At 55.0% G+C, this 23,492-nt stretch overlaps 3 protein-coding genes across 6 annotated transcripts in view; 2 read left to right on the forward strand and 1 right to left on the reverse strand.

The window, feature by feature from the left end:
• The window catches only part of Ift140 (intraflagellar transport 140), a 75,830-nt gene extending 73,492 nt beyond the window's left edge, over nt 1–2,338 (forward strand). For all 3 annotated transcript variants that reach the window (XM_076840984.2, XM_076840985.2, XM_076840986.2), the window contains one exon: nt 1,710–2,338. In XM_076840984.2, coding sequence (XP_076697099.2) covers nt 1,710–1,904 — 195 coding nt within the window. In that variant the 3' untranslated portion in view covers nt 1,905–2,338. The remainder of the gene's footprint in view (nt 1–1,709) is intronic.
• Nucleotides 1,209–16,687, reverse strand: Telo2 (telomere maintenance 2). Of its 2 annotated transcripts, XM_076840987.2 has the most exons (20): nt 16,229–16,687; nt 15,204–15,481; nt 14,491–14,559; nt 13,762–13,909; nt 11,863–11,965; nt 9,950–10,018; nt 9,639–9,780; nt 9,427–9,563; nt 8,703–8,779; nt 8,445–8,546; nt 8,068–8,156; nt 7,817–7,914; nt 7,466–7,582; nt 7,169–7,240; nt 6,078–6,269; nt 5,524–5,615; nt 4,890–4,989; nt 4,528–4,592; nt 4,207–4,322; nt 1,209–2,894 (listed from the first exon to the last, which is right to left on the reverse strand). In XM_076840987.2, the coding sequence occupies exons 1-20, from the start codon at nt 16,552–16,554 to the stop codon at nt 2,791–2,793; spliced, it is 2,496 nt and encodes an 831-aa protein (XP_076697102.2). In that variant the 5' UTR covers nt 16,555–16,687; the 3' UTR covers nt 1,209–2,790. The 2 variants fall into 2 exon arrangements, with proteins under 2 accessions (XP_076697102.2, XP_076697103.2); XM_076840988.2 differs by lacking the exon at nt 6,078–6,269.
• A 2,186-nt stretch (nt 16,688–18,873) lies between these two features.
• On the forward strand, nt 18,874–21,826 carry Ptx4 (pentraxin 4). Its single transcript, XM_076840886.2, has 3 exons — nt 18,874–18,963; nt 19,697–20,354; nt 21,186–21,826. Exons 1-3 carry the CDS (start codon nt 18,874–18,876, stop codon nt 21,824–21,826), a joined length of 1,389 nt encoding a protein of 462 aa, XP_076697001.2.
• Nucleotides 21,827–23,492: the final 1,666 nt, after the last annotated feature.

Raw genomic sequence — 23,492 nt, forward strand, 5'->3', positions numbered from 1 at the left:
CTTGTGATCCTCCTGCCTCAGCCTTCCAAGTACCTGGATAAGAGGTGTGCATCATTGGGCCAAGCTCACTTTGTTCATTCTTGAGGAAGTTGTGAACAACACCCACATGTGAACCAGCACGTGTTGACCACAACTTGTCATTGGTCCTCACTCAGCCATGCTGGGCATCTTCTCATGTACTTCTCAATTCGTGGTCACTGTACTTGGTTCTTGCCTTCTTGTTGTTGGGTCACCTTCTTTGTCTTCTAGATATGTTTCCTTTATCAAACACACCTTTTTGTAAGTCTCCTCCCAGACTGAAGGTTCTGTTCCTTCTCTCCTCTGCTCTAGCCACTTGGGCCTACTGTCCTCTGGCTCTACTCACTCTTCTGTCCACTCACCCCCCAGTATTTTCTGTGTTTCATTCTGGGAAGTTGCTATTGCTCCGGCTTCATCATCTCTCCTTCTGTCATGTCCACCAATGTTAACCCCACCTAAATTTTTCATCTCAGACATTATTTTCATCCCAACAGTCTAATCTTCAACTGAATAAGCACGCCCACTGGACCTGCTGTGCAACCTCTACTCCAGGTTCTTTCAGCTCCTCACTCTTCCCTCCTCTTGTGTTGGTTGAGTCCTGCTGTGGCCAGGCTCTACTCCTGTCCCACTCACCTTGTCCCACACACCCAGCATGGGTCCTGATGTATGTAAGGTGGTTTGTGAACACCCAGGAGAACACTCTTCCATTGCACTGGGCTGCCTCCCACCCCTAGCAAGTCTCTGCATATAGGCTGATTGCATGAGAGTGTCAGTGAACCTTCCAGAAAGCAGATTTTACCTTTACTTACATGATCTTCATATTTTTCTCTGTGCTTACTAGCTTTATCTATCCAAAATAAAATTGTTCCAAGTATTTCACCATCTTTAAGCCTTAAATACTAAGATCAAATTGTTATTTCTCATTAACAATTTAAAAGCTGCTAAAAATTTTGATCACATTCTGAATTCATGTGCCCCATGGGAGTGAGCCCTAGAAGCAGCATAAAGCCCCATATATCCTCCCCCATTTGTATGTGTCCCTCCCTGAGGATGAAGAGGCCTTAAGCTTGGTGCTCTGAGGAGGCTAAGGCCCATCCTGCCTTGGCCCTGGAGCTCCATTATGAGTGTCACCACTGTGCCCTTCCACATGTCCCCCTGGCAAGACCAAATGAAATCACATAGGAAACCCATTGACATTTCCAGTTTACAGGCCTAGGATCAAGGACCATTCACACAGGAGATGCGATAGAATTGGGATAAGTCTTATACTCAGCTGAAAAAACAATGCCTGCCCTGCATTCCAGCAAGTACATGTGTTACAGTAGACGGAAATGGAATCCACCCTCCCACAGCAGGTCCACCACCATCCAGGGAGCAGTTTTAGAGGGAATACAATTCTGGAACTTGGACCACATTCTTGCTCCGAGTTGCCAGAGGACTCTCTGGGGTTCTGGTTTTCAGTTGTTCATACTGGCCACAGCCTGAAACATACCTTGCCCTGGGACACATGTCCCCTTGTAAATACCAGAAACCTCAAAAGGCATGCTTCCCTGCTTACAACCCCTGGGACAGAGTGGATACTTCGTGTTGAGGTGACCTTATTACAGTGAACAGACAAGATGGCTCCATTGGCTCTCATATGCTGAGGTGTCCACTGGGCCTTTAAGTAACAGCTGTTCCCTCTGCCCTAGGCCTACAGGTACCTCGAGGAGATGCGCAAGAGACTTCCTTCTGCCAACATGTCCTACTACGTGGACCAGCAGACAGTGGATGCCGTGCATCAGGGCCTGGGCCTCCCTCTGACACGCGTGGTGCCTGAGCGGATCCGCCACAACAGCATCGAGGACCACGATGAGGTGGTGGAGGAGGTAGAGAATGGCCCCTGATGGGCCTTGGCCATTGTCCTGCTGCTGAGATCTGCTTCTGGAATTTCCAGTCTAACAAGTAAGCAGGGCCCAGCCCACAGTGTGCAGAGGACTGCCTGTATCCCTAAGCCTTCCCTCAGCGTTCCTGCCTCAGGGCACTTGGCAGCTTCCCTGGTGTTTTGGTTTAATTCCTTTTAAAGGAGCTAGATTCAGTGGATTCAGCTTTCCCAGGTTCTCCCGACTACCAGTTGTGGAGTGGAAGGAACTTGTAGAACTTGGTGCACTGAGGCTGCACCTGGGTCTTGGAGATGCCCATCACTGCTAATCACACCCACACCCAGATGGCTCCAGGATGGTTCAGCAGGGACCACTGTGGCCAGGCCTGAGTCCTGATGGTCACAGCTACCACCAGATGTTGACACTCCTACAACTCCAATAAAGCCTACTTTCTCAGAGGCCTAGGCCCTTTCCACCCCTCTTTGCCTCACACTGCACTCCATTTTCATGGCTGCATCTCACAGTCCTCTAGGAACTGAAAACCACAAGGGAAGACTTGTGATACCTCCTGCCCTATTTATTCTCCTGGGACAGCACTGAGCCACAGGGCCAAGGGCCAAGGGCCAAGCCTGCTCTGTTACTGGGCTCTGAGCAGCTGCTTCCTTCCTGCTTCTGGCGTTCCCTAACCACAGGGCCCACTGGGAGCTGCAGGCCAGCACTTGAGTTGCTCTGCCTGTGGGGGCCAGGGCGAGGCCCTCCATATTTTTAGCTGAACACACCCTTCCTACATGCACACACTGGGAACGGATGGCCCTCCAGATCTGGTCAAACTGCAAACTCAGGGGTTACAGGGGTCCACTCTTGGAAGCCTTCCTCCCACCCAGCAGGAATGCCTAGGGTCCATCAGGGACTAGGAGGGAAGGGAGAGGAGTCTGTCTCTGAGTCGCTCCAGAAGCAGCAGCGCTCTCACGGCCAGCTCCCTGCAGTTCTCATCAACATCCTTCTCAGCCACATCTGCCAGGTAAAAACAACACAAGTACATTGCAGGGCCAGTCATTCCTATTCCCGACAACCTACCTCACTCTCCTGGCAAAGGGCTCTCTACCATGGGACAGGTGATGGAGACACCTCCACTGGGAGGGAGGGATCCAGGCCACAGTCCAGTCACATAGCTCAGCTATCCTGAGCTCTAACCTGGGTTAAAACCAGCCTGAGGAGATGAGCCCTGAGCTCCTGCAGTTCTTCCAGACTGCATGTGAGGAGACAGAGCTGGTACTTCCACCCCACCAGGACTGACACAGAGAGAGGGGACAGGTCCTGAATAGAAGCCTGGGACTTTCCCAAAGGCCACAGGGAGACAAGGACAAAGGAGGCAGGGGCTCTGGGCATCCCTCACTTCCCTTCAAGGGAGATAAAGCCCTCTGCTTCTCTGAGACACAAGCTCTGGTGGTAAGCCATGCTCCTGGGACCTGGCACCCCAAGCCCAGGTGCTGGGGAGAGGTCAGATGATGGCTGACCCTCTCCACAGCCACAAAGCCTGCTCTTGGCTCTTCCTGGCACCCAGTGATTCATCTGTTCCACTTCCTGTGGACAATGCCCATTCAAACTAGGACTGTGCCATGGCAGGAGCTAGGCAGGGAAGAAGCCCACAGCTAGGATGGAACAGACACCAATAAAGTCCTCGCTATCACCAATGGGGAGGCAGTCTTCCTACAATGATCCTGCCCAGAGTCACCTACCTGGGGCACCTGCAGCATGTAAAGAGGGACCCTGCCTGGCCCAGATGCCTGACAAGCAAGTGGAACTTGGGCCTAATGAGTGGGGCCTTCCACAAGCCACATGGCTTCAGCAGGAAAAGCACAGCAACAGAAGATGCCCGGCCAGAAGCCCAAGAGGCAGGGCAGCTATGAGTCATGTGGAAGCCTCAGCTAGACCCTGAATTGGGGTCAAATGGAAAGAAAAAGACATCACAGAGCATCCCAGGGCAGCTGGAGGGCCTGTCCATGGGTCCAGCTCAGGAGCCTGGGGGGTGTTCAGTGTCTGGAGCTGGGAGGAAGGGACAAAGCACGGCAGACACTGCACCTCTAAGTCTGGGTGCAGGCTCCCAGCACTTCCACTACCTGCATAGCCTTCTATCAGGAAGCTCAGTGGATTCCCCAAAGCAACCACAGCCATGACTGTCCTCTCCCCCTTGTGCCCATGCTAGGTTAACCATATTTCTCAGCACAACAGGGAGGGACATGCCCACTCATGAGCTGGATTGCTCCAGCCTTCTCACATGCCCATATGTCCTGCCTGCTTGGCCGCTACAGCCAGGGCTACTCACCTGCCAGCCAGGACCTGGTTTCCAGCAGCTCATCTTGCAGGTCCTCTAGTAATCGCTCTGCAGGTACACTGAGGAGAACAGAGGAGACGGCAGAAAGCAAGCCCCGGCGCACATAGCTACCAAGCAAGAAGGCAGAGAAGGTGAGGTGCAACTCTGTGGCCAGAGCCCCTAAACAGCACTGCCAGAACTGCAGGGACACTTCCCTGAGTCCAGCAGATCAATCCACAACACTGCGCATTGGGCCTGGTCAGGCTACCTCCCACCACACAGCCCACACCTTGCTGCCAGAGACTCCACGCCCGCAGCCCGCAGCACACTCACGTGTCCACATGGAAGCGAAGGGCCCACACAAATTCCAGCAGGGCCTTACCCATGCGTACAGCCACCTGAAAACCAGCAGAAGTATGGGTACCATGTTCAGCATGCCACTCCCCTTACCCAGCACCCAAAAGATACACATCTGATGCCCCTGTGTAGCTTCACACAGGCCTGTCCTCAGGGCCATGGTAAAGGGAGAAGGTCAGGTACGCAGTGCTCCAGGCCCATGACTGTGGCCATCACCCCCTCCCACAGGTAGGGCCACACAGTACTTATGCCATCAATGCGAACACTTGGGTGAAGCCCACACTCTGCAGCAGTGGACGAGATGTGGCAGGACCTGAAATTCCCACTTTCCAACTCACTGTGGTGTTGACTGCCAGATACATCAAGGCCCCCAAAGTATGGGTCAGTCTTCCAAGAACCAACTGGTCATCTCCCAAAAGGTCAAAGGTCACTAGAGGCCTGCAACACAGAATCCAGTAGTGGCAGAGCCATGGCACCTCAAGGCTGGCTGTCTAGCCTCAGGGATACAGAGGGAGAGCCTGGGTCCAGAGGCTCTGCAGAGCCTTCTTGCTCTAGTCACCACCCAACCCCACGAGGCTCCAGTAGAGCCAGGGAGAAGGTGTTCCCAGATGCCCAGCACATATGCTGGGCTCAGTGAGAAAGAAGCACAGCTTCTCCACTCTTGCCTGAGGGCCCACCTGAGGGTGGGTGGGAGCTCAGTGCTGGCCAAGGCAGAAGGAGGTGAGCAAGTGGCAGTCAGGGTGGAGAGCATGCAGGGCACTACCAGTCCATCCATAACCCTGAGACCAGGAGTGGACGGACACAGCAGTGACTGACACACTGCAAAGCTTAATGGCAGAGGGACGCTTCCAGAAAACTTCACATTAACTTAAGAACAACCAAACATGTTCCTGCCCAAAGTCCCACTCAGGCCCTATGCTGTGATGCTTTCTCCAACCAGCGAGTGTGTCCGGATTGCAGAAATCCACTCACCTGTCAAAATGATGAATGAGGGGGAAAAAGAAACAGCCAGCCACGGAGGCGAATTCATTGGGGCCACCTGCTGGCTCCTGCCAGGGAGAGCCCTGCCAAACACAAGCACAACACCCCAACCTGCATGAGGTGCCTGGCCTCATGTCCCAACCCTGTGTGCAATACATTCAGAGCTGGACAGGCCTCATGATGCCTCATGATACAGCAACCCTTGGGCACTGGGATGTAAACTTCTGGCCTCCACCCCCACCACCCCATGACAGTTTCTCATCACCAGACATCCCAGGGAAAGCAGGGCCAACCCTGGGTGAAAACCTCTCGGGATTCTGGGACTTCTCACTTCTGCATTTGTATTCACGTGTTAAATCCACACTGGTCTGACTACCTTTGATCTGTACCATAAACTCACTTCAAGGAGCACCAGTGTTGGTGCCATCCCTGCCCTAGGCTCCTGCCACCCCCTTGGCACAGATAACACTGGAGGAATGTAATTGCTTATCCTACCACCCAGAGTGCCTTTTCCCTATAAGGACCTGACCAAAGCCCTAACTGACCTTGGAGAAGTGCCGGGTCTTGCTTCTGATCCGATTTTCTACCACCACCCTCCAGTCAGGAACCATGACACTGCCAGACTGAGAGGCAGTCAGTGCTGGTGAGCACTGGGTGCCAGGACCCAGGGAACTGTGTTGGGGAGACCGCCCAAGGCGCCCTGGCCGAGACAGCTCCTGGGCAGCCAGAGTCAGGACCTAGAGGAGAGGAGCAACCAGGGGAGTGCTGTGGCTCTGGGGAAGGACAGTCTTTAAACCAAGCCCCACAGAGCCCCAGACCAGCAACAGCACCCAGCAGCCCTCACAGTCTTTTGACAAGGCAGGTGTTCTGGAAGCCACAGAGAAAGGCATCTCCAGTGCTAGTGGGTCTCTGCGCCTTGCTGGGAGGGCAGGCAAGAAGGTGGGGCACGCCCAACCCAACCGCCACCTCTCCCTGAGGCTCCCTGGCCTCCACACAGAGCCACTCCTCTGGAGAAGACAGCCTTAAAGGATGACCAAAAGCATGCTCAGCAAGCGAGCCAGTCTCAGGAGAGCAGACTCGCTACTACTGCTGCTGCTGCATACATGGAACACCACAACAGGCAGAGCCTCGGGATCAGGGTGACGGCCAGGGTGGCGGCCCACGCTGCCTGCATAGTCATCTCTCGGCTATTCTATGGTGTTAAGAGACCATGCTCCTCACTAAGCACAAGGAGCCCAGCCATGCTCTGAGGCCACCATTCCTGGCAGTCCTGTCACAGGTGGTCCTTCGCCAAGGGCCTAGCAGGCATCGAGCTCCTCCCACACGTCTCATGCACTGGTTCATTCTTTTTCATAGTTGGATGATACTCAGCCATGGGGACGCCACATTTTGTTTATATTTAAGTGGTGCCTTTTGTTATTTAAAACAAAGGAACTCGGCTGCCAGAGCTCCTGGTCCCCACAGTGGTGAACCTGCATACTTGGCTACACTCAAACAGCAGACAGAAGTCACCTGGCCCTCTCAGGTCAACAAAGTAACTTGGGGAGGCTTTGGTCACTGTCCACATTAGTTTTCAACTCCCCACAATAGGGCAGCTTGGAACTGACTACAGGGAGAGGGGTCCAGAGGCACTCACATCCAGGATGTCCATGCGCTGCCGGAGGCTGTAGTTCAGGGCATAGAACTGTGAGGTCAGGTGCTCAGCTACCTAAGCCATGCAGAGAGAGGCCAATGAGGGCCAGGCCCAGGCCATAGACACACTTTCCAGGCACCAGTCAACCCTGCACGAGGTCAGTTACTCAACTGCCTGAGCCAGGCAGAGAGGTCACTGAGGACCAGGCCACAGGGCACACCCTCTAGACACCACACCCAACCTAGTAAAGAGAGCTGTCAGAATGCTCCCCACTGTGGGGCCACCCACACAGGGACTTACCTGGGCCGGGTCTGTGACTGTAACAGCCACCAGGGCTCTCTGGCGCAGTTCCTCAAATCCCGCCACACAGGTCCTCTCCTCCAGGTGCAACAGTACCCTGGCCAGCTCCACACTCACCTACATGAGGGCTGCAGTCAGTATGTTACGTGTACCTCAGAGCCTGGGCCACCCACCTGCTGCCCACCTAGCAGAGGCTCCAGGTCTCCTGGAGACGCGCAGCAGCCAGCAAGATGTCCCCACTTTCCATGACCCAGGATGCAGATGGCACAAGAAGAGCTGCCATCATAGGGGACCTGCCACCAGAGTACTTAGCAACCTCCCCCTTTGCTCTAACACCCTCTTCTTGCTCACCTCCCGTGTGGCCTCAGGGTTCCTGCGGACTAGGCCTTCCAGGGCTTTCAGGGCAGCCTCCCAGCGCTCCATATCCTTATCCTCAAATGTGGTCAGTGCTACACAGAATACAGAAGGCCTCAGTCATCTCAGCCCCAACCCTGAACAAGGGGCAGCTAGTTGATGGACCCAGCGTGTCAGGGCACGGTGGGAAGACCTCAGAGGAAATAGCTGTAAGGTGAGACCTGCAGTGTGACCCCACCAAGGCTCACCTTCCATGCAGTCCCGCACATACTGAGGTGCCTTGCTGCTCTTCAGCTCTTTGTCCCCTGACATGTCGTAGGGGATGAAATCATCGTCACTGTAAATGAGACAAAATAGACAATGGAACTGCCCACTCTCAGTGAGAAAACTCGGACTCAGGTGCCACTTATGTACCCCTCCTCAAGGGCAAGCCCTGAAAATGCTGAAATTCACTCCCCAAGTCCCCAGAGCCTTGAAAAGCCACAGCACTGCTGCAGAACAGAAGGAGGCATTGGGGGTGGGCACAGCCACCCCACAGCATGCACCCCACTGTGCTGGTGACCTGCACAGCTCAGCTCTGCTGTGCAGCCAGTGCCACCCCTCAAGCACAGAAGCCCAGCCCTACCTGTCCAGCTCCGAGTCAGAGCCCTGCAGCTGAGCTGGGGGCATACTACCCTCCATGGTCTCTGCAGGGGTCTCTGCCACAACTGGATTCAGTGATGAGCCTCTGGGAAGCAAGAGGAACAAGCATTCAGGATTGCCTGTGGGAACACTCCCAGCACCTCCACCCACTGCTTCCCTAACTCCTGTCCTGTGAATGGAATCCAGAATGACAAGGTGTGCACACACACAGGGTGGGGATGAGGGATGTGAAGACCCTCACCTTGCCTCCAAGGTGTCTCCCGCAGGCCAGGGAGTGGCCAAGGCTAGCATCTCACGGCTCAGCTCATCCTCTTCATACTGTAAATACAAAACATACCAGTCATTGACACCCACCAGGCTTCAGACACCACTTCTCTGCAGTTAGACACAGTTGGAGCCAGGCTCCTCTAAAAAACGTCTGGATCCTGTTTAGTAGCCTGTCCTTTTCTAGAGCAAATTCCAAGTGTGCACCCTGACCTGAGGGTGGTACTCAGTGTGCCAAGGCTACAGAGTCACTTCCTCATGAAGGAGCTGGGGCTCCCCAGGAAGCTGATCCCCTGAAGACGTCCCAGGGAGGAGGGGATGTCTGCCATAAGGCCGGGCAGGGCCCAGAAGTCAGAGAAACATGCTGGCCACACAAGTGGCATTCACACCAGGAAGCAGGCAGCAGAGAGGCCAGTCACTGTTCTGCCTGCCCAGAGCAGCCTTTGGCAGACCAGCCCCAGGGCAACAGCTTCCCTCACCCCAACCTCTCTGGAGTTCCACCTCCAGGGATTGTGTCCTGAGGAACACGTGCTGATGCGTTCAGCCCTGATCCTTGTGATCACCAGGAGCTGAGATTGACACCCACCACCCCTAGGCCTCAGGCCTCAGTGTAGCCAATGTGGGACACTCCATGGGCCTGGGCCCCAGGAAGGGAGGTACCTACTGAGCTGGAGTAACAGGGAGATCTGGAGCCTGTTCACCTGGAATCTCAATGGAGGCCCCTCAGGGTGGATCCGGGTGCTGATGACCTCAGCCACGATCATGCCTAGGCGGCGCACGGCAGGCAGGCTGCTGTCTAGGCGGCACTTCACACCTGCCATCATGCTGGCCAGCAACTCTGGAAGCACCAAACATGCATCCTGAGGGGTTCTCACATGCCTGGGGTGGGGGTGTGCCTTCACCACCTGCTCACCTTCCCGGCTGTCCCGCAGCTCTGGCTCCCCAAGGTGTGCCAGGCAGATGAGCACCGCCATGCTGATGTAGCGCTGCTGAGCCAGGGGCGTGTGTCGGACAGCGCTGCTGCTGCCCCAGGTCTCCAGCAGCTCCTTTAGCGCCTGCAGGCAGCACAGCACCAGCCTGTCAGGCAGCAGTTCTGCCATGGCCCAGGATCACGTGGTGCTGGTGTCCACAGCCACCCCAAAGGCTCCAACAGGAGCAAAGTTGGGACTCCCAGCCTTCCCTTCTCTTGGGGTCACCACAGGGTCAGAGGCAGGTAGCACTTACCTGTATGAGGAGTGGACGCCGCTGGCTGTCCATGGCCAGGTACCCCAGCAGGCTCTGCAGCATGGGTGTCTACAACAAGAGTGGTGTCCTTAATGAGGCAGAGGCTGCCCTCCTGCATGAGGCTCCTGAGGGTGAGCGTGTCATGCCCAGGAGTCCAGGCTGAGGACTAGTATGGTAAGTGCCGCCCTCCACCTCCTACTGCTCCTCGGTACCCTCTGCTTCTGCATTTGTCAGTTTTGTTTTTGTTTTTTCCTCAGTGCTGGAAATCAAACCCAGGGCTTCAAGCACTCTAGGAAAGTGCTCTCCTGCTGGGCCATACCCCAGTGCAGCACTCGTCGCTTGGGCACATACACTTTTCTAAGGAAATTTTCTATCTCATCCATGTTTGAAAACCAGTCGCCATCAAGCTGCTACATTTCAAAGGTCCTGGATTTTTCTGCTCAGTCCAGGTGCACCTTCCACCTCAGCACTGCCTGCTCTGCTGTTCAGCTTTCTCTTTGTTCTTTGTTTTCTTCCCTTTTGAAAGCTCTCATGCTGAGCTACATCCCTAGTCCTTTTACTTTTTATTTTCAGACAGGGCCTCACTAAGTCGGCCAGGCTGGCTTTAAACTTGTGATCCTCCTGCCTCAGTTTCCCAAGTAGCTGGGCTCATAGGCATGCATCATGGCAGCTGGTGGTACCATCATGTGTGTTGTGTGGGGCTTGGGTCACTTTATCTAGCGCTATGCTGTAGCACCGTTATTCTCTATTGCTACTCACTTCTGGTCCAGCAGCCCCATCACCTGGAATGACTGCCAGATGTTCACGCCAGTACTTGGGTTTATCCCATTGGTTGGCTATATTCTGGGGGCCTCAAATGCCCTATAGACAAGGATTGGGGGCCATCTCTGGCTCTCTGTTTGCCTGGACTGCACTGTCCGCCTGCCTCTCTGAACCCCACCAAGGGCATGAAGCCAGGGTTCAAGAGGCTGCAGGCCTCCTGATCCAGGCTGCTGAACCTGCGTCATCCTTAGAGCTCTGAAGGACTCCTGCCTGCTTCACCCCCTTGCACCCAGGGCGAGTTGGCTCTACCTCCACTTTGGCCCCCACCCATCCTCTGCACAGAGGCCAGGGTGGGTCTGGGTAACACAGTCAGGTCTGGATGCCTCTGCTTAAACCTCAGCTGCCCACCCAAACCTGAAGCAGCCCACCCTTGCCACACCTCCTGCTCTCTGGGGCACAACCACTGCCAGCCGGCTTGCTGGGACCAGTGTTCAGAAGCCAGCCACACAGTCCTCCTGGCCAGACCTCTATCAGGACCATGGCTCTGCACCTGCCAATCCCCTCAGAGAGGTCTTTGCAGAGCCCTGCAGCACTGAGACTGCCTCCTAGGTCCCACAGTGCCAAATGTGCCATGCTATGAATTACATACCATGGTTTATGCAGGTAGCACTGTCTCCCTGCCTATAACGTGAGTTCCTCAAGGAGAAACTACAGCTCTTCTGTCCACCTGGGACAGAGCTGGGCACACTATGGGCATCAATGCACTGCTGGTCCCTCCTCAGGCCAAGACATCTGCTCTTGCTCTCCCCTGCCCAACCACCACAGCCCTCCAGTCACAGCCTACACTCCAGACCACAAGGACAGCTGCACCGTGTCTGGGAAGCACCCAACAACCAAGTCCCAAGGCACTAACCCCCTTGGGCTTGCTCAGTGTTGCTGCAGCAGGGCCTGCAGCCGGGCAGGGCAGTGCTGCTGCTTCACTGACAATTCCCAGGTGACTGCTCTACCTGTTTTCTGTGGCTGGGAATCAAATCCAGGGCTTTGTGCATGCTGGGTACACATTCTTCCACTGAGTTAGCCTCCACTTTTAATAGTGATTCTTCTTGTAACCAAGGGTGGCCTTCAGCCCAAGCCCTGCCCTACATTCTCACCGTGCACCGGTACTGCATGAACAGAAGCTTCCGGGTCATCACAAACTGGGCTTTCTTATTCTTCACCACCAGATTCCCCAGTAGTCGTGACAGGACCTCAGGCCTATAAGGCAAGGGCAAAAGAAGCCAGTCATGAGTGTCTAGGAGGCGGGTGGCAGGCTGGGAAAGCACACCCTCTGATGGCACCAACAGCCTGGCCCTGCCACTTGCTCACTGTGAGCCTTGGATAACCTCAATGGGTCCTTAACTTCCCTCCCCCAGGCCTGAATGTCAAAACCCATGTAGAGACTGGGTCCCACTCCTGAGCTAAGAGGGTCAACATAGGAGGGAGTCCCTCCCTGCTCTGCCAGGTCCAGGGTGCATACTTCATCTAGAGCAGGGCAGCAAGCCTTTGCTGCACAGGGCCAGAGGGCACATACTTTAAGATTCATAGGCCAGTCGCTATACCAAACACTCAACATGGCAGTTGTGACTGAAAGCAGCCACAGGCAAATATTTAAATGAGTTAGTATGGCTGCATGCCAATAAAATTGTGTGTGTGAGTGCGCACGCAAGAGAAAAAGATCCTCCTGCCTCAGCCTTCCAAATAGCTGGAATTACAGGCACACAGCACCACGGTGGGCGCCAGTGAAATTTTATTTACAAAAAACACCAAATGAGCCAGATATGGCCTAAGAACAATAGTGTGCAAGCATCAGATCTAGAGTATGGGACCCTGCTTCCTTCAGCAAGCAAAAGCCCAACAAGCCCCCATCCAGTGTGGAGAGACAGGCTGGATTTCACCCTCACTCATCACATAAAATTCCACACATAGACATAAAAGCTGGAAAGAAAAAGAAGAGAGGGGTACAATAAAAAATAAATAAATAAATTTTAAAAAACCTGCAAACTGATACATAGCCTCACACAAAAGGGGGTTAAGCCGGAGACAAGCCAGATACCAGAGAAGGTTCCAAAGACCGAGCAAGACCCCCACTGAAGCATCCGTGACAGCAGCAATGCATCTTCACCATCCCAAGCCCAACAGCTCACAGGAAAGAGCCCAGAACCTGCAGGGGAACTTCTACAACATATACCAGGAACCCAACATGCAGATGGTGAAGGACACAGGGAAGGAGTCCACACACATCTGGAACCAAAGACCACAAAGCCTGCTCTCCCCTGCCCAACCACCACAGCCCTGGGGCAGACCTGAGAGGCAGGTGAGGGCAAGGTGCATGAGCATCCCTAGGGCCCAACAAGGCTGCTTTCAGGAATGCCAGCTACACACACACACACACACACACACGAGAGGAAGGAGCAAAAGGGCATCGCCACACCCAAGTCAGACACGACACCCAGAGCATAAAACCACATGCAAGGAATGGTGAGTCAGGGGTGAGGTAGAAGGAGTGAGCTACAGTGCAGGGCAACACCATGACAGAAGGACAACACACACAGTGTGCAGGGCGATGAAATGTCTGCGGGCTGCTTCTCACACAGTCCTCCTGTCCAATAGGGCTTGGGAGAACACCTACACTGTTTTCACGAGAAAGAAACAGGATCCCTAAGTCTGAAAAGAGCTGCTGCCTCAGCAGAGATTATGGTTCCCCCAGCGTGTGGACTTGGAGAACCCGCCGGGCAGGAGACCTTCTGTACTAAGCCGTGGACACGTGGAGGATCCACTGGCAATGATGAAGGTGGGCACCATCAGTGTGTGCATTTGCACAACCAGTGGCCAGCCTAAATCAGCAATACTAAGGCAGCACCAGCCACCACACCCAGGGAATACAACAGGACAACCAGCTACAGCAGGGCCACCAGGAAAAGCAGCACAGGGAATGGCAGCTGCCACAAAGCCCACTCCCCACCCCCCACCCCCAGAGATGCACTGACTGGAAAGAGTGCTGTGCTGCTTACCCCGGAGTGGCCTCCACCAACCCTGTGAGCACAGCCTCCATGGCCCCATCCGGCACTTGCTCCACTAGGCGCCAGCAGACCCGCTGCCACAAGCAGCTGCCCTGGGTGAGTGCTGTCAGTTGGGGCACCAACCTGCCCAAGATCTCCTCTGAGGAGACACAGAGAGGACATGAGCCTCAGGAGCTGCACTCAGCCAGGGGACCACTGGTCCAGTGTACACAGCACCACGGCTCACCAGCCAGCACAACTGAACCCCAGAGCTCTGAGCCCTTAGTGGACCCAGGGCTAGCAAGGGGACCTCCCCAGAGCACAACTGAACCCCAGAGCCAACCTCAGTGGAGCCAGGGTTAGCAAGGGGACTCCCCAGAGCACAACTGAGCCCCAGAGCCAATCTCAGTAGAGCCAGGGTTAGCAAGGGGACCCCCCCCCCAGAGCACAACTGAGCCCCAGAGCCAATCTCAGTGGAGCCAGGGTTAGTAAGGGGACCCCCCCAGAGCACAACTGAGTCCCAGAGCCAACCTCAGTGGACCTAGGGCTAGCAAGGGAACCCCCCAAAGCACAACTAAGCCCCAAGACAAACCTCTGTGGACCCAGGGCTAGCATAGAGACCCCAAAGAAGGCTGGGACCGGCTCCCACTGCTGCTGAGGGGCTTGCAGTGATTCTCAACCTCTCCCAAGGGCTGAATGGGAGAGACAGGTGCTGCTTCCCCCAAGGCAGGCTCTACTCACTGTGTCTCCCCTGGATGCACACCTTCCCAAGGACTCGAGACACAAAGGAGACAGAACAGTGTAGGCCACCTGGGAGAGAAAGCAAGGAGATCATGGGACAACACACACAACACCTGACCAGGTGGACACACCTGCAGAGACTTGAGGGTGCCAGCTTCCTCCTGGGCTCTGAGTCCCACAGGGGTGTAGGTCACAGGGGACTTAGGGTGTTGGGCCTGAGCACATGGAAGGACAGTGAACCACAGTGGGAACTCAGCACCACAAGGAGATTGAGTTAAGCAATCAGAGTTAAACAAGCTGAACTGAGGTGCAGCTCAGGCCTGAGTGAGCCCATGATAGAAATAAGAAGGGAGGGGCCATCCTGCAGGAAGAGGCAAATCCACCCACTGGCCTTGCCTTACAGGCCACTGACCCATGGAATGACACTGCCCCAGACACTCCTTTCTCTTGAAACTGGAAGCCATGCCTGTGAGGCCCAGAAGAGGCAGAGCCAGCCCCAAACAGCACACAGGATAATACCTAGTGCTCTGTGAGCAAGTCCACCAGCAGCACTTGCCTCCAGACCCAAAGACCTCCCAGCACCTTCACCTTGCCATAGGAGCCTGAAATGCCATCACCAAAGGCATATGAGACAAACCCAAGTTGGCATGGGAAGTGGATGGAGAAGGAGGGGATGACAGCTAAGAAGAGGGGCAGGGAGACACAGCACTCACCTCGGAGAGAATCCACCACTGACTGCAGCGCCCGCACGGCCTCCTCACCCAGCAGTGGGAAGTAGTTCTGGGGGAAGAACTGGGCCAGGTTATCCTGCTGCAGATGGTTGCCCAGGTGGTCAGGCAGGCTCACCACCTTGCTGAGTAGTGTCTCCTGGAGCAGGGGAAAGCCAGGCTTCATCTGCGGCCGGCATTGCTCCTCCATCAGGGCCGCTACCCTGCCCTCACTCAGAAACCTGGCCAGCAGCTGTGCCATCTTCATCAGACGGAAGCTGGGGCTGAACAAGGACAGGTGTATCGGGCAGAGCCCCTAAGCCTGCTCCGGGCCAAGGGAGTCTCCACAGTCCCCCTTAGACAGGTAGTCCCAACAGCTCCAGTAACATTTTGTGTTAACTCATAAGCTGAAAGAACACGCTTTGTACTCCACTCCTGAATCAGATACAAGTGGGGTGAGTGCAACTGGGCCCTACCACCTCCTCCCTTGCTCTTCGTGGATTTTCACAGAGTGCATGCTTTTAATCACAGCAACTTCTAAAAACCCAGCTTCTCAAAGACTCCTCAGAGTCCTCACAAGGACTGATCTGTGTGTGATCTGATGCTGAATGTGGGAACTGCCTGGGGCTGGGGGTTCCATGGCAGGCATGTGTCAAAAAAGCTGTGCTTCCCTGGAAAACCTGAAAATATCCCAAGAGGCCTTGAGAGCTGCCACTGTGCCCAGAAAGCCTCACTGCAGGGCTGGGACCACGAAGCAGCAATGCTAACTGCCTAGGGGAGCTGGCTGGGGCCTGCTGTGATGTGAACACCCCTCCTCCCGCCGTCCTGCAAGGTCGAGATGCCGGTAGGTCCTCCCCATCTTAGAGAACACAGCCACTATCAGTTCGGGGGGGGGGGGGGTAGTGTCAGCAGGTCGCAGGCTCTGTTTTCTCCCTGGCACCTTCCAGAATGAACCCTGCAGTTCGCAATTCCCCAGGCCCTTCTGTGCTTCCAAGTCACAGGCCGCTGCACAAGCCCCCAGCCTCACTCACCCGGCAGTGCCCTCGATGGCCTCCATCAGCACTAGGAAGGCCTGGTCAGCAGGGCCCTCCAGGAAGAAGCTGTCCCAGAGCTGCTCCGGCCGGTCGCCGGGCGACAGCTGCAGCCAGCGGGGGCTCAGCCTGCCGACCAGACAGCGCAGCACGGCAGCGAAGTGCTTGGCTGCGAACTCCTCCTGCTCCGCGGGCTCCGCGGTTCCTCGCAGATAGCGCTGTAGGGACTCCAGGGCGGAGAGGACGCGGCCACCGTCCTCAGAAGACTGGAGGATGTGCACCGCTTCCTGGACGCTGAGTCCGACCGCAGAGCGCGCGGGCTCCATGCTGCCGGCAGCCGGGCGTCCGGGACAGCGGGATCCCTCCCTGAGCGCACCGGCCACCCGGCCTGGCCCGGCCTCAACTGGCGGGCGGCCGCGAGCTCCGGTCCCCGCGTGAGGCGGGACTGCGGCCTTCAAAGCCCCCCGCCGCCCCCCCGCTGGATTCCGCGAATCCGCAAAAGCAGGCGGCACCGCGAGTGTGCGCCTGCGCGGCAGGGCGGGTCCGATCGAGGGAGGCGGGTGTGCTCTAGATGAGGCGGGGACCCGCGGCCACGTGACTGTGGGTTGTGCCTGCGCTGCCCAGCGGCTCTGCTCCACGCCGCGCTTGAGTTCAAACGCTTTGAATGCAGGCTGCACGCAGCGGAGGCGAATGATGGAATCTGGTAGCCGCTGGGAAGGTGCTGTCTAAACTAACGAGGTGAAGCATCAGGTTCCGTTCCACAGTTGCTCTAGCCACGTGTCGAGGGCCCCCTAGGTCCTAGGGCCGGCGGCCAACCTCCTGGACATCCTGGCGTGGAACTATTAACCACCACTCAAAGAAAAGACCACCAACTCCAATTTAAATCAAAATAAAGCAAGCTTGTAATTCCTACCGGCTGAGGCTGTCTCTCCAGAAACCAGTGGGGACAGAAGACAGCCCCGCAGCTCTCTAGGAGGGCACCTTTATAGCTCAGAAAGTTGCAAAAAGTGTGTGTGTGGGGGGGGGGGGGTCTTGAGAACTTACAGATAACAGGATTTTAACAAGCATAACACAAAGGCTGGTTAATGGTCCAGCACTTAGGGAGTAAATTTAGATCCCAACATCAGAATTTATGAGGCGCCACTAGTTTCAGAGAGGGTCCTTATCTGGCCAGGGAAAGCCAGGCATGGGTGAGTTCAAGGCACCCTCAGGCATTCCAAGCAAGTTTAGAAATCGCAGTAATATATAGTAAAGCCGAAATTAACTTTTCATGCCTTGTGAGGAGATGGCTCCCAATCTTAAGAGGAAATTAGGCTGGGTTTATCAGAGCACCCCCTTGAGGCAAAGTGGTAATACAGTAGTAGAACCCTTGCTGGGAGTGCATGAAGTCCTGGATTTGCCCCCAGGATGGAAAATAAAAAACTAGAATGTTCTAATGACCTCCCTGGAGAGTAGGTAGGCTTCCTCTTTGGGAAGGGTGACATTTCAGCAGAGGTGAATGTGGGGGGAAATCTGGAAATATATATTCATTCCACAAACATACAAGCATCCTTCTTGGGCAGGGGTTAACCGTTAAACGCAGGGGCACTTAACCACTGAGCCACATCCCCAGCCCTTTATGTTTTTTATCTTGAGAAAGGGTCTTGCAAGTTCAAAGTCAGCCTCCACCATTTAGCAAGGCCCTAAGCAACTCAGCCAGACCCTGTCTCAAGATATATAGGGTGTGACTGAGGGCGTGACTCTGGTTAAGCAACCCTGGTTCAATTCCTGGTACCAAGAAGAAGAAGAAGAAGAAACAACTTGGAAGGCTGAGACAGGAGCATTGCTTTAACCAGCCTTGGCAGCAGAGTGAGACCCTGTCTAAGGACAAAATAAAAAATAATCAAGCTGGGCACCATCGTGCTCTCCCATAATCCCAGCAACTTGGGAGGCTAAGGTAGGAGAACCTGGGCAACTTGGCAAGACTGTGTCTCAAAATAAGAAAAGAGCTGATAATGAAGCTCAGTGGTAGAGTGCCTGTAAAAGAAAAAACAAACAATAAATACATAAAAATTAAAATCACCCAGTCCTGAGGAAAAAATAAGGTGATGGCCAATCACATTTCAGTTCCCTTTCCAAGGGAGAGAAAGCCTCACAGGATGTGGCTGGGCATGGCTGGGATGCTGGCACCAACATAGACCTGACTCCAGTGACTTCCAGGCCCCTGCTGGGTTCCCTGTCCTTCTTCAACTTCTTGGTGGTAACATGAGTCCATGTGCTTCTGCTAAAGCCATCAGTGCTCGCCCACCTCTGAGCTCACAAGACAAGTCCTTGCCCCAGCAGAGAAGCTTTCCAAAAAAGCTGTTTGCGTCTGTTTTAAGCTTGTTTCCCTGGGAACCTGGGACCCACAGAGCCAGTAGGCTTGAAGGCAGATGCCTTTCCCTAAGATGGCAGGAAGTGCCTGAACCCTAGCCAGGGCCACGGAAGGAAAACTGCTCAACTGGAGAGCCAGGAGGAGTGGGGGACGAGGCAGACACTGGGGATGAGGCAGACACTGGGGCTGAGGCCACCTCCTATATCCTGAAGAGATTGCTGGAGCCCCCTCTTCTCTCAGCATGGGTTGGCCAGGGAGGATGACCCTGTCTCTCCTCCTGGTTTTGATGCCCATGTATCTACATGGGGCTTCACTGCAGAGAGCTGGATCAGCAGGGCAAAGAAAACCATTTTTCGAGAGGCTCCGTAGATTAGAAGAGCAGGTAGGTGTACCGCTCCTGGATTTTTAAAATTGGCAAAAATGAAGGTTGGATGTTGAACAATTGTAGCGGCAGGTGTGAACTGTGAGCCAAGCATCCAAGCAGTTTATGGTTCTTGCTAGCAGTTAGCAGTGCCCTACCCTACAACTGAAAACCAGGGAGGGTTTGCCGGGCTCTACTCTGAAAATAAGCGGAGTGATGTGTGGTTGGCAGGGGACAAGAGACTGTATGTATGGAGGCTCTGGAAGGCCTAAGGAGCACAGCTGTGGGGTCTAGGGAATCGATGGTGCTGGGCACAAACACTGGGTGTGGGAGCCATGAGGTCCCTAGTCTATCTCAAAGCAGAAGGCATGGGTGGCCCCCAGACTCCTGTGTGGGGTCTGCAGACAGTGCCCCAGCACCACAAGTTTCTGCTTTGAGCCCAGTCAAGCACATATGCAGCCCAGCCCAGCCTGCCTGCAACTGAAGCAACTAGCGGTGGCCATTTAGAACCTGGGAGGTGGGGCAGGATCAGAGACTGCAAGGTGAACCCATGCTCCCCAGTGCTGCAGTGGGGCCTGGGCTCCATCGCCCACTCTGAGCTTGGCCCCCTACCTGCATCTCCTAGTGTCATGGCAAGGGTCACTATGCAGCGCTGACCACGAGCCCAGCGCACAGAGGTTCTTCTGAGGTGTGAGCAGGAAGGCCTTATCCCTGCCTATCCTGGCCCCTCATAACTGCTGTGTCCTCTTTACAGTTTTGGAGATTCCAAGAAGTGACCTTAACACAGCTGCAGGGCATTGCCAACAACTACAACATGTCCTATAACATTAATGCCCAGTTACAGAGCCTGGCAGAGGAGAGCCAGGCTGTGGCTCTGACAGTCAACAGGTCACAGGCCGCCATCCAGGGGGACCTGGCCCACCTGAAGGCCTGGGTGAGGAAGACTCAGCACCGAAGCCGGAAGGTGGACATGCGACTACAGGCCTTGGACTTGGCCCTGACTGAGAAAAGCAGGCAGTGGGTACAGGCAGGGAAGGAGCAGAAGACACAGAGGGATGTCATTTCAGGCCTGGCCCTGGGCACACAGGCCCTGCAGGATGCACTGGTCAGCCTGACACACCAGGTCCACAGCCAGGGTGCCAGGCTGGCTGCTCTCGAGGGTCAACTACAGATGGCCAGCCCTGGCACTGCAGCCCCAGGGTGGACCCCAGCCCCAACTCCAGCTCAGCCTGTGCGCCCGGGCCCACTGATGCTGCTGACAGACAGGCAGGACCTTGCTCTTCACCCAACGGAGTCCCGGAACTTCACTGCCCATCTCCTGGGCACACAGAAGCTCCCAGCCCCAAGCAGCCATTGGGCACCTGGTGGGGCTGCTACAGTCCCAAGGGATCCTCCTCAGGGACCAGGAGAAGGTAAGTGCCACAGGCCTGGCCCCCTCCCCATGGCTTACAATATTCCTGTAGCTCCTCCTGAACCCGTGGTGCCCCTGCCACCTCCACAGGCTTTCTCCCCATGAGGAGAGGACATTGACTTCACACTCCACACTCCCTGCTCCTCATCCAGGTGGTCTCCTATCTGCGGGTCCCAGCAGTTTGGGCCCCCTGTTCCTCACATTGAAGAAGCACCTCTTGCAGAGCTGGTTAGGTCCTGAATTACTGGATGGCCCTGTGTAAACACAGGGCTCAGAGAGGGGGGTGGGAGGGTCAGAGAAGGGGACATGAGGACAGAGATAGGTTGGTGGGATGTACTCTGAAGACAGGAAGGATGGCTAGTGCCTCCAGTAGCTGGGAAGGGCAGGAGATTATGTCTCTCTGGAGCCTCCAGAAGGAGCTGGTCCTGAGACACCTTGATTTGGGCTCTTTAAGACTTGCATCAGGCTTCCAGCCTCCAAAACCACAAAATAGTAAGCCTAGGCTGTTTAAAGACACTAAATTTGTAGCAATTTGTTACAGCAGCCAGAGGTGCCCTGGTGCTAATGGTCATCTGCTCCCCTTCTTAGGAGACAGCTCAGGCTTAACTAGGGACTGAAGGCTCCCTGGGAAGGCTAACCTCATTCTTAGCTCCTGCCTGGGGGTGGCACATCCTGAGGGCAAGCAAGAGGAACTAGAGGAGCCCTCAGCCTTCCCAGCTCAAGCTGTCCTCCAGGAGGTGTGGCTGCAGGGCCCCGCAAGTCCACCCTCCAGAGTGAGGACCATTTCTGGGGCTCCTGCTGCAGGGCTGACTCCCCCTCCCTCTGTTTCTAGTTTGCAACCTGGGTCCTGTGTTCACATTCCCGGATGCCTCCCCTGAGAACGTGATCTTCCTCAGCCCCAGCTTCCTCACAGCCCTACGAGCTCTGTCCTTCTGCAGCTGGGTCCGCACATCCTCTGGCCACCTGGGCACCCTCCTCTCCTACGCCACTGAAGAGAATGACAACAAGGTGGTACTGCATGGCCGAGACTCACTGGTCCCCGGGTCCCTCCATTTTGTGATCGGAGACCCAGCCTTCAGGGAGCTGCCTCTGCAGCTGCTGCTAGATGGCCAGTGGCACCACATTTGTATCATCTGGACATCTGTCCAGGGCAAGTACTGGCTCCATGTGGACCGCAGGCTAGTGGCCACTGGCTCCCACTTCAGGGAGGGCTATGAGATCCCTCCTGGAGGGTCCCTTGTGCTGGGCCAGGAGCAAGACAGTGTTGGTGGAGGGTTTGACAGATCTGAGGCCTTTGTGGGGAGCATGTCTGGCTTGGCCATCTGGGACCGGGCACTGGTCCCTGGAGAGGTTGCGAACCTCGCCATCGGGAAGGAGCTCCCTACTGGTGCCATCCTGACACTGGCCAATGCCTCATGTGTAGGCAAGTTTGTGCAGAGGGCCAACTGCACCTGTCTGGAGCTCTGTCCATAAGGCCTCACCCTACTGGGGCTGTGGTCATGCTCTGGGTTAGCAGGAGGAGCAAGCCACCACCCATTCCACAGGGCCCCGTGTGCTGTCCAGGGCATTCCTGCATGGGGTGGGGTCGGTGGAATTGCTGGGGACCAGAGCTGCCTCTTCCCAGGCTGTGGTGTTCTTTTGTGCTGCGCCTTCAAAGCCTCAGGTCACCCTGAGTGGCCTTGAAGTGATGAAAGGCCAACAGAAGTCTTGTTTCTGGGGGTTCCCCTTCCTCGAGACAGCAAAGACAGCATCTGCCATGTCACTGCCACCTCTCAGGGCACTTGGGAAAGGTTCCTATGGGTGAGAGCTGTTCTCGCATCCCTGTGGAAAGGCTTCAGCGTGTGCTTCCTGGCCCTCAAGACCACCGTCCCTCCCCAGACACGCTGGGGGCCTTTGAGGCCAACTGGTCAGTCCTGTTCTCTCGTGCTTGGTGGCTGATGACATCGAGGATCGACCAACTGTGCTGCTTCATCAGCTTCACGAGGTATCATTTTCACATTATAAAGTACACCAATTTAAGTGTATACTTCAAAGACTTTTAGCAAGAATAATAACCTGTGCAACCATCCACATGATGTAGTTTTCGAGTATTTCAGTTGCTGCTCAGCACTGACCCTGTAGTGACCATACCTGCCCCAGCACTGGTGACCCTCTTCTGCATGTATTTGCCTGTCCTGGTCACCTCCGAGGTGGACTCACACAGCACATGGTGGCTGAGTGCCACCCCATAGTATGAATGGACCACATTTTGTCCATCATTCCCCAGCTGATGGGCATGTAGGTTGTTTCCAGCTTTTAGGTACTATGAGTAAAGCTGCTATGCGCATTCTCCTACAGATCTTTGGACTTCTTTTGTTTCGTGGTGCTGAGGATTGACCTTATGTGTGGCAGGCAAGCACTCTGCCACCAAGCCACACCCCAACCCTGAGTGGACACAATTTTGTTTATTTTGGAAAAGTCCCCAAGAGTGAATGCCATATGGTAAATTCATCTAGACATTTTTTCACTATTCATTTTTCTTTATTTTTTTTTTGTGGGGGGATGAAATGGGAGTCGGGGGTGGTAGTGGGGATGGTATACTACAGAGCTACATCCAGATCTTTTGTTTTATTTTAAGTCAGGCTTCCCTAAGTTGCTGAGGCTGGCCTTGAACTTGAAATCCTCCTGCCTCAGCCTCCAGAATCACTGGGATTACAGGTGTGCACCACCACGCCTTCCCATTTTAAAAGTGCAAAAGCAGATTAGAGAAGGCCCATGCCTAGGCCTGGAAGAACCCTGAAGGACCGCTGGAGGACTAAGGCCCTCTGAACCTCATGTGTGGTGATTTCAGTTCTGTAGGGGCCTTGGGTAGCTAGCCACCTTTACCCATGGGAAGACAGCTAGCCAACAGGCACACACTTCTGGGGGGACAGTGCCCCAAATTAGCACTGCAGTCTCACCAGAATCTCTCCAATCTCAGTGGACCCCGCATTTCTGGCCTCCCCCAACACTGCCTGTTCATGAGTCAAGGTCAGGGAGGTATTTTCATACTGGAAATCCCCATGAGCGCCCATGTGACACTCCCCTGAATCACTGGCTTCTGCTTCTCCAGGGCAGTCAAACTTGATGAAGACCCCGTCTTCTCTGATTAGTTCTTAGA

The sequence above is a fragment of the Callospermophilus lateralis genome, chromosome 19 (assembly GCF_048772815.1).
Source record: "Callospermophilus lateralis isolate mCalLat2 chromosome 19, mCalLat2.hap1, whole genome shotgun sequence".
Taxonomy (NCBI): domain Eukaryota; kingdom Metazoa; phylum Chordata; class Mammalia; order Rodentia; family Sciuridae; genus Callospermophilus; species Callospermophilus lateralis.

Coding starts and splice junctions, on each gene's coding strand:
- Telo2 (XM_076840987.2), bottom strand. CDS start 16,554: ATGGAGCCCGCGCGCTCTGCGGTCGGACTCAGCGTCCAGGAAGCGGTG. Junction 14,560..15,203: donor AGTGGTGGATTCTCTCCGAG/GTGAGTGCTGTG, acceptor TTTCTCTCCCAG/GTGGCCTACACTGTTCTGTC. Junction 4,323..4,527: donor CTTCGCTTCCATGTGGACAC/GTGAGTGTGCTG, acceptor CTTGCTTGGTAG/CTATGTGCGCCGGGGCTTGC.
- Ptx4 (XM_076840886.2), top strand. CDS start 18,874: ATGTATCTACATGGGGCTTCACTGCAGAGAGCTGGATCAGCAGGGCAA. Junction 18,964..19,696: donor TCCGTAGATTAGAAGAGCAG/GTAGGTGTACCG, acceptor TCCTCTTTACAG/TTTTGGAGATTCCAAGAAGT. Junction 20,355..21,185: donor TCCTCAGGGACCAGGAGAAG/GTAAGTGCCACA, acceptor CTCTGTTTCTAG/TTTGCAACCTGGGTCCTGTG.